The sequence below is a fragment of the Macaca thibetana genome, chromosome 4 (genome assembly GCF_024542745.1).
Source record: "Macaca thibetana thibetana isolate TM-01 chromosome 4, ASM2454274v1, whole genome shotgun sequence".
NCBI classification, from domain to species: domain Eukaryota; kingdom Metazoa; phylum Chordata; class Mammalia; order Primates; family Cercopithecidae; genus Macaca; species Macaca thibetana.
The window spans coordinates 118958953-118973220 of record NC_065581.1 but is presented as its reverse complement, the minus strand read 5'-3'; the positions used below and the strand labels follow the sequence as shown (position 1 = coordinate 118973220).

The 14268-nt window shown below is 38.0% G+C and overlaps 1 protein-coding gene and 1 long non-coding RNA gene across 5 annotated transcripts in view; one reads left to right on the top strand and one right to left on the bottom strand.

The window, feature by feature from the left end:
* Positions 1-14268, bottom strand: part of EPM2A (EPM2A glucan phosphatase, laforin) — a 117165-nt gene that overhangs the window by 52454 nt on the left and 50443 nt on the right. For 3 of the 4 annotated variants that reach the window (XM_050787408.1, XM_050787411.1, XM_050787410.1), the window contains exon 2: positions 10535-10709. In XM_050787408.1, the coding sequence (XP_050643365.1) occupies positions 10535-10709 (175 nt within the window). Of the gene's footprint in view, positions 1-10534; positions 10710-11257; positions 11602-14268 lie in introns of those variants that run through there. The other variant, XM_050787409.1, reaches the window with a different exon arrangement.
* Positions 11578-14268, top strand: part of LOC126952640 (uncharacterized) — a 43645-nt gene continuing 40954 nt past the window's right edge. Inside the window, exon 1 of the long non-coding RNA XR_007724974.1 lies at positions 11578-11746. This is a non-coding gene — a long non-coding RNA (uncharacterized LOC126952640). The remainder of the gene's footprint in view (positions 11747-14268) is intronic.

The following is a 14268-nucleotide window of genomic DNA, read 5'->3' as shown; positions in this document are numbered from 1 at the left end:
GACCAATGGAACAGAACAAAGTCCTCAGAAATAATACCACACATCTACAGCCATCTGATCTTTGACAAACCTGAGAGAAACAAGAAATGGGGAAAGGATTCCCTGTTTAATAAATGGTGCTGGGAAAATTGGCTAGCCATAAGTAGAAAGCTGAAACTGGATCCTTTCCTTACTCCTTATACGAAAATTAATTCAAGAATGATTAGAGACTTAAATGTTAGACCTAATACCATAAAAACCCTAGAGGAAAACCTAGGTAGTACCATTCAGGACATAGGCATGGGCAAAGACTTCATGTCTAAAACACCAAAAGCAACGGCAGCAAAAGCCAAAATTGACAAATGGGATCTCATTAAACTAAAGAGCTTCTGCACAGCAAAAGAAACTACCATCAGAGTGAACAGGCAACTTACAGAATGGGAGAAAATTTTTGCAATCTACTCATCTGACAAAGGGCTAATATCCAGAACCTACAAAGAACTCAAACAAATTTACAAGAAAAAAACAAACAACCCGATCAAAAAGTAGGCAAAGGACATGAACAGACAGTTCTCAAAAGAAGACATTCATACAGCTAACAGACACATGAAAAAATGCTCATCATCACTGGCCATCAGAGAAATGCAAATCAAAACCACAATGAGATACCATCTCACACCAGTTAGAATGGCAATCATTAAAAAGTCAGGAAACAACAGGTGCTGGAGAGGATGTGGAGAAATAGGAACACTTTTACACTGTTGGTGGGATTCTAAACTAGTTCAACCATTATGGAAAACAGTAAGGCGATTCCTCAAGGATCTAGAACTTGAAGTACCATATGACCCAGCCATCCCATTACTGGGTATATACCCAAAGGATTATAAATCATGCTGCTATAAAGACACATGCACATGTATGTTTATTGCGGCACTATTCACAACAGCAACGACTTGGAATCAACCCAAATGTCCATCAGTGACAGACTGGATTAAGAAAATGTGGCACATATACACCATGGAATACTATGCAGCCATAAAAAAGGATGAGTTTGTGTCCTTTGTAGGGACATGGATGCAGCTGGAAACCATCATTCTTAGCAAACTATCACAAGAACAGAAAACCAAACACCGCATGTTCTCACCATAGGTGGGGAACTGAACAATGAGATCACTTGGACTCGGGAAGGGGGATTTCACACACCGGGGCCTATCATGGGGAGGGGGGTGGGGGGAGGGATTGCATTGGGAGTTATACCTGATGTAAATGACGAGTTGATAGGTGCTGACGAGTTGATGGGTGCAGCACACCAACATGTCACAAGTATACATATGTAACAAACCTGCACGTTATGCACATGTACCCTAGAACTTAAAGTATAATAATAATAAAAAAAAAAGAAAAGAAGGAAACGTAAGCTTTCTTGCATAGTTGAGTACATGAAGTAAGGTTCACTCTCACCTGCACATGCAGTTTTGATACTGTAAGTGAAGCTGAAGAAATACTTTATTTAAAAATTAAAACATCAACTCGGGGAGCAAATGTTCTCAGAGTGACAGGTGTACCCCACAACAGACCCTCCTTGTTTTTTCATTCAAGGTGGGGCGGAGGAAGTATATAGGTGGGTTGTCTGATTTGAGTCTGCTGAGAAAGATAGGATCTGCCCACCTGAGCACAGCTTGCCCCCAACATCTCTCACAGGTACAGAGGCCAGTAATAGCAGAGGAAACTTATGACAGCCATATACAATAATCAACCTCATCTTTCACATAGTAAATATGAACAACTAAGAATCATGTTACCTAAAACAATAACACAAAAAAAGAAAGATCAAAATGAATGGAAAACAATCGATTCAGGAGGAAAAAGTATAGTTCCAGTAAGAGAACTTGGGACCCGGAGCAAGATGGCCGAATAGGAACAGCTCCAGTCTCTAGCTCCCAGAGCAAGCGACACAGAAGATGGGTGATTTCTGCATTGTCAACTGAGGTACTGGGTTCATCTGACTGGGGAGTGCCAGACAATCAGTGCTGGTCAGCTGGTGCAGCCCGACCAGTGAAAGATGAAGCAGGGTGAGGCATCGCCTCATCTGGGATGCACAAGGGGGAAGGGAATCCCTTTTCCTAGCCAGGGGAACTGAGACACATGACACCTGGAAAATCAGGTAACTCCCACACTAATACTGCACTTTACCAAGGGTCTTAGCAAACGGCACATCAGGAGATTATATCCCACAGCTGGCCCACAGGTTCCCATGCCCATGGAGCCTCCCTCATTGCTAGCACAGCAGTCTGCAATCTAACTGCAAGGCAGCAGCAAGGCTGGGGGAGGGGCGCCCACCATTTCTAAGGCTTAAATAGGTAAACAAAGCCACCAGGAAGCTTGAACTGGGTGGAGCCCACAGCAGCTCAAGGAGGCCTGCCTGTCTCTGTAGACTTCACCTCTGGCAACAGGGCATAGCTAAAAAAAAAGCAGCAGAAACCTCTTCAGATGCAAATGACCCTGTCTGACAGCTTTGAAGAGAGCAGTGGATCTCCCAACACGGAGGTTGAGATCTGAGAACGGACAGACTGCCTGCTCAAGTGGGTCCCTGACCCCTGAGTAGCCTACCTGGGAGACATTCCCCACTAGGTGCAGACTGACATCCCACACCTCACATGGCAGGGTACACCCCTGAGACGAAGCTTCCAGAGCAAGAATCAGACATGAACACTCGTTGATCAGCAATATCCTATCTTCTGAAGCCTCCACTGCTGATACCCAGGCAAACAGGGTCTGGAATGGACCTCAAGCAAACTCCAACAGACCTACAGCAGAGGATCCTGACTGTTAGAAGAAAAACTAACAAACAGAAAGGACACTCACACCAAAACCCCATCAGTACATCACCATCATCAAAGACCAAAGGCATATAAAACCACAAAGATGAGGAAAAACCAGGGCGGAAAAGCTGGAAATTCAAAAAATAAAAGTGCATCTCCCCCTCAAAAGGAACACAGCTCATCGCCAGCAATGGATCAAAGCTGGACACAGAATGACTTTGACAAGTTGAGAGAAGAAGTCCATCAAACTTCTCAGAGCTAAAGGAGGAATTATGTACCCAGCTCAAAGAAGCTAAAAATCTTGAAAAAAGAATGGAAGAATGGATAACTAGAATAATCAATGCAGAGAAGGCCATAAACGAACTGACAGAGATAAAAACCATGACATGAGAAATACATGACAAATGCACAAGCTTCAGTAACTGACTTGATCAACTGGAAGACAGAGTATCAGCGATTGAGGATCAAATGAATGAAATGAAGCGGGAAGAGAAGTCTAAAGAAAAAAGAGGAAAAAGAAATGAACAAAACCTTCAAGAAGTATGGGATTATGTGAAAAGACCAAATCTACATCTGATTGGGGTGCCTGAAAGTGAGGGGGAAAATGGCACCAAGTTGGAAAACACTCTGCAGGATATCATCCAGGAGAACGTCCCCAACCTAGTAAGGCAGGTCAACATTCAAAGTCAGGAAATACAGAGAACGCCACAAAGATACTCCTCAAGAAGAGCAACTCCAAGACACATAATTGTCAGATTCACCAAAGTTGAAATGAAGGAAAAAATGTTAAGGGCAGCCAGAGAGAAAGGTCGGGTCACACACAAAGGGAAGCCCATCAGACTAATAGCAGATCTCTGTGCAGAAACCCTACAAGTCAGAAGAGAGTGGGGGCCAATATTCAACATTCTTAAAGAAAAGAACTTTCAACCCAGAATTTCATATCTAGCCAAACTAAGTTTCATAAGTGAAGAAGGAATAAAATCCTTTACAGACAAGCAAATGCTTAGAAATTTTGTCACCACCAGGCCTACCCTACAAGAGATCCTGAAGGAAGCACTAAACATGGAAAGGAACAACCGGTACCAGCCATTGCAAAAACATGCCAAAATGTAAAGACCATCGATGCTAGGAAGAAACTGCATCAACTAATGAGCAAAATAACCAGCTAATATCACAATCACAGGATCAAGTTCACACATAACAATATTAACCTTAAATGTAAATGGACTAAATGCTCCAATTAAAAGACACAGACTGGCAAATTGGATAAAGAGTCAAGACCCATCAGTTTGCTGTATTTAGGAGACCCATCTCACATGCACAGACATACGTAGGCTCAAAATAAAGGGATGGAGGAAGATCTACCAAGCAAACAGAGAACAAAAAAAAGCAGGGGTTGCAATCCTAGTCTCTGATAAAACAGACTTTAAACCATCAAAGATCAGAAGAGACAAAGAAGGCCATTACATAATGGTAAGGGATCAATTCAACAGGAAGAGCTAACTATCCTAAATATATATGCACCCAATATAGGAGCACCCAGATTCATAAAGCAAGTCCTTAGAGACTTATGAAGAGACTTAGACTCCCATACAATAATAATGAGAGACTTCAACACTCCACTGTCAACATAAGGCAGATCCACAAGACAGAAAGTTAACAAGGATATCCAGGAATTGAACTCAACTCTGCACCAAGCAGACCTAAAAGACATCTACAGAACTCTCCACCCCACATCAACAGAATATACATTCTTCTCAGCACCACATCGCACTTATTCCAAAATTGACCACATAATTGGAAGTAAAGCACTCCTCAGCAAATGTACAAGAACAGAAATTATAACAAACTCTCTCTCAGACCACAGTGCAATCAAACTGTAACTCAGGACTAAGAATCTCATTCAAAACCGCTCAACTACTTGGAAACTGAACAACCTGCTCCTGAATGACTACTGGGTACATAACGAAATGAAGGCAGAAATAAAGATGTTCTTTGAAACCAATGAGAACAAAGATACAACATACCAGAATCTCTGGGACACATTTAAAGCAGTGTGTAGAGGGAAATTTATAGCACTAAATGCCCACAAGAGAAAGCAGGAAAGATCTAAAATTGACACTCTAACATCACAATTAAAAGAACTAGAGAAACAAGAGCAAACACATTGAAAAGTTAGCAGAAGGCAAGAAATAACTAAGATCAGAGCAGAACTGAAGGAGATAGAGACACAAAAACACCCTCCAAAAAATCAATGAATCCAGGAGCTGGTTTTTTGAAAACATCCACAAAATTGATAGACCACTAGCAAGACTAATAAAGAAGAAAAGAGAGAAGAATCAAATAGATGCAATAAAAAATGATAAAGGAGATATCACCACGGACCCCACAGAAATACAAACTACCATCAGACAATACTATAAACACCTCTATGCAAATAAACTAGAAAACCTAGAAGAAATGGATAATTTCCTGGACACTTACACTCTCCCAAGACTAAACCAGGAAGAAGTTGAATCCCTGAATAGACCAATAGCAGGCTCGGAAATTGAGGCAATAATTAATAGCCTACCAACCAAAAAAAGTCCAGGACCAGATAGATTTACCGCTGAATTCTACCAGAGGTACAAGGAGGAGCTGGTACCATTCCTTCTGAAACTCTTCCAATCAATGGAAAAAGAGGGAATCCTCCCTAACTCATTTTATGAGGCCAACATCATCCTGATACCAAAGCCTGGCAGAGACACAACAAAAAAAAGAGAATTTTAGACCAATATCCCTGATAAACATCGATGCAAAAATCCTCAATAAAATATTGGCAAACTGAATCCAGCAGCACATCAAAAGGCTTATCCACCATGGTCAAGTGGGCTTCATCCCTGGGATGCAACGTTGGTTCAATATACGCAAATCAATAAACGTAATCCAGCATATAAACAGAACTCAAGACGAAAACCACATGATTATCTCAATAATAGATGCAGAAAAGGCCTTTGACAAAATTCAACAGCCCTTCATGCTAAAAACTCTCAATAAATTCAGTATTGATGGAACGTATCTCAAAATAATAAGAGCTATTTATGACAAAACCACAGCCAATATCATACTGAATGGGCAAAAACTGGAAGCATTCCCTCTGAAAACTGGCACAAGACAGGGATGCCCTCTCTCACCACTCCTATTCAACATAGTGCTGGAAGTTCTGGCTAGGGCAATCAGGCAAGAGAAAGAAATCAAGGGTATTCAGTTAGGAAAAGAAGAAGTCAAATTATCCCTGTTTGCAGATGACATGATTGTATATTTAGAAAACCCATTCATCTCAGCCCAAAATCTCCTTAAGCTGATAAGCAACTTCAGCAAAGTTTCAGGATACAAAATTAATGTGCAAAAATCACAAGCATTCTTATACACCAGTAACAGACAAACAGACAGCCAAATCATGAATGAACTTCCATTCACAATTGCTTCAAAGAGAATAAAATACCTAGGAATCCAACTTACAAGGGATGTAAAGGACCTCTTCAAGGAGAACTACAAATCACTGCTCAGTGAAATAAAAGAGGATACAAACAAATGGAAGAACATACCATGCTCATGGATAGGAAGAATCAATATTGTGAAAATGGCCATACTGCCCAAGGTACTTTATAGATTCAATGCCATCCCCATCAAGCTACCAATGAGTTTCTTCACAGAATTGGAAAAAACTGCTTTAAAGTTCATATGGAACCAAAAAAGAGCCCGCATCTCCAAGACAATCCTAAGTCAAAAGAACAAAGCTGGAGGCATCACGCTACCTGATTTCAAATTATACTACAAGGCTACAGTAACCAAAACAGCATGGTACTGGTACCAAAACAGAGATATAGACCAATGGAACAGAACAGAGTCCTCAGAAATAATACCACACATCTACAGCCATCTGATCTTTGACAATCCTGACAAAAACAAGAAATGGTGAAAGGATTCCCTATTTAATAAATGGTGCTGGGAAAATTGGCTAGCCATAAGTGGAAAGCTGAAATTGGATCCTTTCCTTACTCCTTATACGAAAATTAATTCAAGATGGATTAGAGACTTAAACGTTAGACCTAATACCATAAGAACCCTAGAAGAAAACCTAGGTAACACCATTCAGGACATAGGCATGGGTAAGGACTTCATGTCTAAAACACCAAAAGCAATGACAACAAAAGCCAAAATTGACAAATGGGATCTAATTAAACTAAAGAGCTCCTGCATGGCAAAAGAAACTACCATCAGAGTGAACAGGCAACCTACAGAATGGGAGAAAATTTTTGCAATCTACTCATCTGACAAAGGGCTAATATCCAGAACCTACAAAGAACTCACACAAATTTACAAGAAAAAAACAAACAACTCCATCAAAAAGTGGGCAAAGGATATGAACAGATATTTCTCAAAAGAAGACATTCATACAGCCAACAGACACATGAAAAAATGCTCACCATCACTGGCCATCAGAGAAATGCAAATCAAAACCACAATGAGATACCATCTCACACCAGTTAGAATGGCAATCATTAAAAAGTCAGGAAACAACAGTGCTGGAGAGGATGTGGAGAAATAAGAACACTTTTACACTGTTGGTGGGATTGTAAACTAGTTCAACCATTGTGGAAAACAGTATGTCAATTCCTCAAGGTTCTAGAACTAGAAATACCATATGACCCAGCCATCCCATTACTGGGTATATACCCAAAGGATTATAAATCATGCTGCTATAAAGACACATGCACACGTATGTTTATTACGGCACTATTCACAATAGCAAAGACTTGGAATCAACCCAAATGTCCATCAGTGACAGACTGGATTAAGAAAATGTGGCACATATACATCATGGAATACTATGCAGCCATAAAAAGGGATGAGTTTGTGTCCTTTGTAGGGACATGGATGCAGCTGGAAACCATCATTCTCAGCAAACTATCGCAAGAACAGAAAACCAAATACCGCATGTTCTCACTCATGGGTGGGAATTGAACAATGAGATCACTTGGACACAGGAAGGGGACCATCACACACTGGGGCCTATTATGGGGAGTGGGGAGGGGGGAGGGATGGCATTGGGAGTTATACCTGATGTAAATGACGAGTTGATGGGTGCTGACGAGTTGATGGGTGCAGCACACCAACACGGCACAAGTATAGATATGTAACAAACCTGCACATTGTGCACATGTACCCTAGAACTTAAAGTATAATAATAATAAAAAAGAGAAGACATACAAATGGCCAAGATATATGAAAAAAAATGTTCAATATCACTAATTAGCAGGGAAATGCAAATCAAGACTGCAAGAAGATAACACCTCACTCTAATCAGAATGGCTACAATTAAAAAATCATAAAACACCAAGTGTTGACGAGGATATAGAGACAAGAGAACCTTGACAAACTGCTGGTAGTAATATAAATTAGCACAACCATTATGGAAAACCGTATGGAGGTGGACTGATCATAATATTAAAAGTTGTTTATATTGTTGCATCATTCAGCCCCTGTAACAACCTTATCCCCATTTTATGTGTTCAGAGTTGAGGCTCAGAAAGAATGACTTATGTTAAGGATTACAATAAACAAGTTGAAAAGAAAAAAAAAAATAGAGAAGAGAACTTAAAAATAACTTTCATTAGTATTCTAAGATTCATGAATATACTCATTCATAAACAAGGACAAACTAATATGCAAAAAGTGAATAACTGAATAAGTAAAAGTCCATGAAAATTAAGAATACAATTACCAAAATTAAGAAAAAAAATTGATATTGAATTGGAAATTAAGAAGCCTCTCAAAATGTAAAGCAATAAAAAAGTTGACAAACATAAAATGTAAATCCAAGAGGTCCAACATCCATGTAAGGAGTGTCTCTGATGATAAAGAACAAAGGCAATCAAGGAGAAGAAATAATTATACAGTGGAAATAAAAACTCCAGAGCCCAAGACATGACTCTTCAGAAAAAAGGGTTCATTCAGGAAATGTGGTTCAGGATCAATTTAAAAGAACCCATATACACATCCTCATTAAATGTCAGACCATCTCAAGAGGTGTTCCTTCTCATTCTTTTCTCTGGATCTTCTGCTTATCCTTGACTTCTAAATTGTGTGCACCAGGGCTCAATATTTTTGCTTCTTCTCTTTGTCTCTTCTATACTTCACTCATTTACTATTGTCTCATCTAGACTCATCATTTTGAATGCTATCTATGTCTTGATAACTGCCAATTCTATATCTTTATTTCCAAGCTCTCCCTAAAATTCCTGAAATCAAATCAATTTGCTTCCTGTAATCTAACAGACATTTCAAGAAATGACTAAAGTAGAACTTTCACTTCAATTCCTACTTCAAATTGCTCATCTCCTAGTCTTCCCCATCTCAGTAAGCAGCAACACCATTAATTCAGTAGCTCAGGCCATAAAGCCACGAGACATGCTTAACTCTTCTTTTCCTCATTCTATGCATACAACCCACCAGCAAAGCCAACATCTACCAGAAGTTTGAAAGAAAGATGTGTTCAAGAGGAATATTAATTGCCTAAAACTATTGTGAAATTGCATTTTCTCTCTCTTTTACCCCTCACAACTGTGTTTTATTAATTGTATCTTTCATTCAAAACAACACGTTCTTTAAGAACATGAGAATGCATCTCCTTGTGTATGGCACAAATACTGTAAGTTCTACAGTAAATAACACATAATATTTTAAATGTTGGCAATTGCTTTTAAATTTTAAATAATAAAAGTGTGAAAGAAATGTATATTTACTAAGTTTAATGTAAATTCGATAAGCCTTGAAATTATAAAAGTAATTTAAAGGCAGGAGTCAGTAGGTGGAAATAGATGTGGAAAAAAAATACAAGAAGAAAAAAAAATCTCCGCTCTTACAATGTAGGAAACTAGGAGACATTGTGAAAAACTGATGGGTCAAGACATAGAATTTGTATGATGGTAAGTAACAATGGAACTTTTCAAAAAATGCCTGGTAGGGACTGGAGTGGGGAGAGAGGACAAGTACGAGAGACGTCAATTTCCTATGTGTAACAGAGGGGAATCAATAGCTATTGTTAAACTGGTACATTAACAAGCAACACATATGCATATTGTTTAAGATTTAGATTTAATCTCAAGAAAAACTAACCAGAAAGTGATTAAAAATAATCATTTCTGATGAGTGGGAAAGGAGAAAAGGATAATGAGCCTTACGTTTTATTTAGCAACCTCCTGGTTTAGGAATTAAATGAACAAATAAATCAAAATATTAACAAATAATGAAGCAGATAATCACATTCAATCTAGTTCTGTGTATTTTCACACATATTTATTTAAATAAGATGTTATAAGGAAATACCAATTTTTGTTTCACTGGTAGTCAGTAGCATAAAGGACACAAATGCTAATTTAGACTATGTTAGTGAAGTTTTTATTTTTAATCCACTACATAAATACAGAGATTGGTTAGCTACTATCTGGTCAAAATATATTGATGCTAGGGTATGCATTTATTAAAGAATTCTATTTTTAAAATCCTCCACATCTAGACCCAGAAAAGCTTACACACTGATTCACTGTAATTATCTCCTGAAAGTATTACAGGCCTATAGACCCCTCCAAAGTGAGACACTGCAGTTTTGAACACAGTAAATATTTCCATTGTTGCTAATGCTACCTCTTGTACCACTTCTATGCTTATAAATATAGCACTATTTTTACCTTGAATAATGCATGGCTTGGTGGCCTGCAATATTAAAATAGAAGTCTGTTGTGTGCTTCATTTCATTGGTGTGCCCAGTGGCCTCAATCCAGTGTCCTATTGGGAGACAATACACACCATCCACCAAGTTGTTTTCATTGTAAGTACAGCAACGGTCATGATGAGGTCCATTGCCTAGAACAAGAAGAAATGATAAACAGAGCAATTAAATCAGTGTTTGGTTTAAACATCCTCAAAGCGGCTGATACAAAATTAATAGCAAAAAAATAAAAAAATAAACATAAAGCTACTTAATCTACACATTTCAGTATAAACAAAAAAGACTAGAGTGAAAAACAGAACAGTAGGAGTTTGTAAAGAGCTACTTATGAAAATCAGAGTGTTTTACTCCCTTTGAGTACATGGGTTATAAAAAGCATGTTAACTCAGAGTTTCATGGTACCTCTCAGTGCTCTAAGAGGCCATTATGAATCACTTTGCAGCCTGAGAAGCTCCTAAAAAAAGTTTTTAAAGCTATTAATGCCCCTGTATTATACAATTCTATCTTTCTGGTATGCAAATTTATGAATAAAATCAGGAATAAAGTGTTTTAGTATCAGCTCAACCAAAAAATGTGTAATTACAAATAAATGCATCAATAAATAATAAATGATCACATCAAATCTACTTTACAGGTAAAACAGTTATTATCATTATTTTCAAATGAGGAAAATAAGTCTCACAGAGATTAACTAGCTTGCCCAAGGTCATAGAACTAGTAGTGCGGCGCTAGCAGCAACCTGCCTCTCCTAGTCCCCCACCTTTTCGGCATCTGATGCCTTTGTGATGCTCCCTGCTGATGTCATATGCACAAAGACACACCGTCTTCCTTAAAGGGCCATGGATCAAAGGAAGCAGAGACACATCTCTAAAAATATTATTTGCCTATTCCACGATTCTGCGCAGTATCAACTACACTAGTTGCTATGGTATGAATGTTTTTGTTCCCCCAAAATTTATATGTTGAAATCCTAACACCCAAGGTGTTGGTATTAGGAGCTGGGGCCCTTAGAGGATGATTAGGTCATAAAGAAGAACCCTCACCAATGTGATTAGCTCCCTTATAAAAGAGGGATGAAAGAAACCCCTCGCTCCCTTCCACCATGTGAGAAAACAGCATGTCGCCGCCGTCTATGAACCAGAAAGTGAGCCCTCACCAATCACTGAATCTGGTGTGCCTCAATTTTAGACCCCCCAGCCTCCAGAACTGTGAGCAATAAATTTCTATTGTTTATAAGCTAACCAACATACAGTGTTTTGTTTACAGCAGCCCAAATGGTCTTAGATACTAGTAAACCTTGATTTCTCTAAAAATTATAATTCATACATTATTTTTATTACCTTTTTATTATCCCATTTCAAATCATGCCTTTCTTTATACTACCTAATTATAATATACTGTAAGAAAGACATGTAAGCAAACTAAATGTATGAGTGATTTACAGAAATAAATCACATCTGTTATGAATATAAAAATGTGATTCATTTGTTCTTTTCTCCTTGCTCTGTCTTACAAAATATTTAACCTAGATCTGCTTGTGGCATAAGCTCTCAAAAAAATCCTTAAATTATTTGGTGTTTCTTTGAGATATAACTCCTTCCATCAGACAGAAGGTACAGGATGACTCCCTTAATAAACCATTACTGATCTTCCTAGATCCGTCACCTCTTTTTTCTCTTAATGGATGTTTTTTCTCGATGACTACAAGGCACTGCACCACATCTCTATTAACCTTCATTTTTAATAGATAAAATCCAAACTATACTAGCAACTTCACTTCTAGAAACATATCCAACAGAAATATTAATAAGAAAAAAGAATCTCTGATGCATACAGAGATACATGTGTATAGTAATACTATTTTAATAGAAAATACTGTAAACCATAAGTTTTTTTCATTCTTCTACAAATATTTATTGAGGCAGATACTGTCCTAGGTCATGTTAAGAACTCAGATATTTATCATAAGAGCAACTAAAAATTTGAAATATTCTAAGCAGACATGTAACATAACCAGATTTTATTTTGAGGATACCTCTCTGGCTACAGAGTAAAAAAATAATTTAAGAACAATCAGACAGAAGCAGAGAGTCCATTTTAAAAACTACTATATTGGCCTAGGTGGTTTATGATGAAGCTTGGTCACAGACATTGAAAGGATTATGCAGATTCAGGAGGGAAAAGCCACAGGACTTGATTAATTGGAAAAGGAAGGTGAAAATGAAAGGGGATCAATAATGACTCCTAAGCTTCTAGTGAAAATAATTCAATATACAGTGGTACTATTCACTGAGATGCAAAATCTGAAAGAGGCTGTAAGGAAAGATCATCTATCCAGTTTTGGCAACGTTGGGTTGGAAGTACTATTTAGATATCCAAAAGGAGTCGTCAAACAGAGAGCTGGAGTTATTGATTTGATATTAAGACCAGAAATCTGAACTAGAAACATAAATATATGAGTAATTTGAGTGTAAATGGTAATTGAAATAGGAACATAGATGAGTCACAAAGCAAAACAATATGAATTGAGGAAAAACGTTCTAGAACAAAGTCTGAAAGTCTTTCCATGTTTAACAGCCATAGATAGAAGGATAAACTTACAAAAGATGAATAGAGAGAGAAGCTGAAAAGGAAAAGCAGGAGTGGCTAAGTGAAGCGGCAGAGCATGACTGAAAGTGTAAACATAGACTACAAACTGGATGTGGTTACTTCTAGGAAATGGAATTGGATGGAGGGAAACTGTCATAGTCAACTGTTTTGAATTGATTGGATTACCTACAAGGAGTGGGTGTTTTTTTTAGTTTAATGAAAGAATATCTATGGCTCCCATCGGTCAGTACAATTGACTTACAACACTGACTTACAACACTGACTTACACTTACAACACTGACTTACAACAACCTATTAAAAATATAATTGTTGAAGAGATCAAATATTCATAAATTATGACGGTCAAGAAGAATTATTTATGTATCATCATCTTCATAACAATTCTTCATTCCTACAATGATTTCTTTAATTGCTCATTTTTATACATTTATGTTTTAGGCAACATTTAAAAAAATCTTTCGGAGGCTGAGACGGGTGGATCACGAGGTCAGGAGATCGAGACCATCCTGGCTAACACGGTGAAACCCCGTCTCTACTAAAAAAATACAAAAATCTAGCCGGGCGAGGTGGCGGGCGCCTGTAGTCCCAGCTACTCGGGAGGCTGAGGCAGGAGAATGGCGTGAACCCGGGAGGCGGGGCTTGCAGTGAGCTGAGATCCGGCCACTGCACTCCAGCCTGGGCGACAGAGCGAGACTCCGCCTCAAAAAAAAAAAAAAAAAAAAAAATCTTTCATAGATAGTAACCTGAGTTATTCAAAATATGTTCTAATAGTTAAAATGTATTTTAGAGGATGGGTTTTTGTCTTTTTAATTTCACCTAATGAAATGGCAAAAATGAATAGTAAAATAATTTTGGTTTTGGAGATTTCTGCATGTAGAACGATGGAATAAATGTATTTTTCCCTAGTCCTCCCACTAAGTATAATTTAAAACCCTGAAAATTATAAATAAACAAACATAAGATAACTTTGAATGGCAAAGAGAAGACAGACCATCCAGAGACACTGAGACCTAAGGAAAGACCTAAGTATTGAGTTCCCTGCATTTTCTTTTTGCCTTATATATCCCAGACTTAGATCTGAA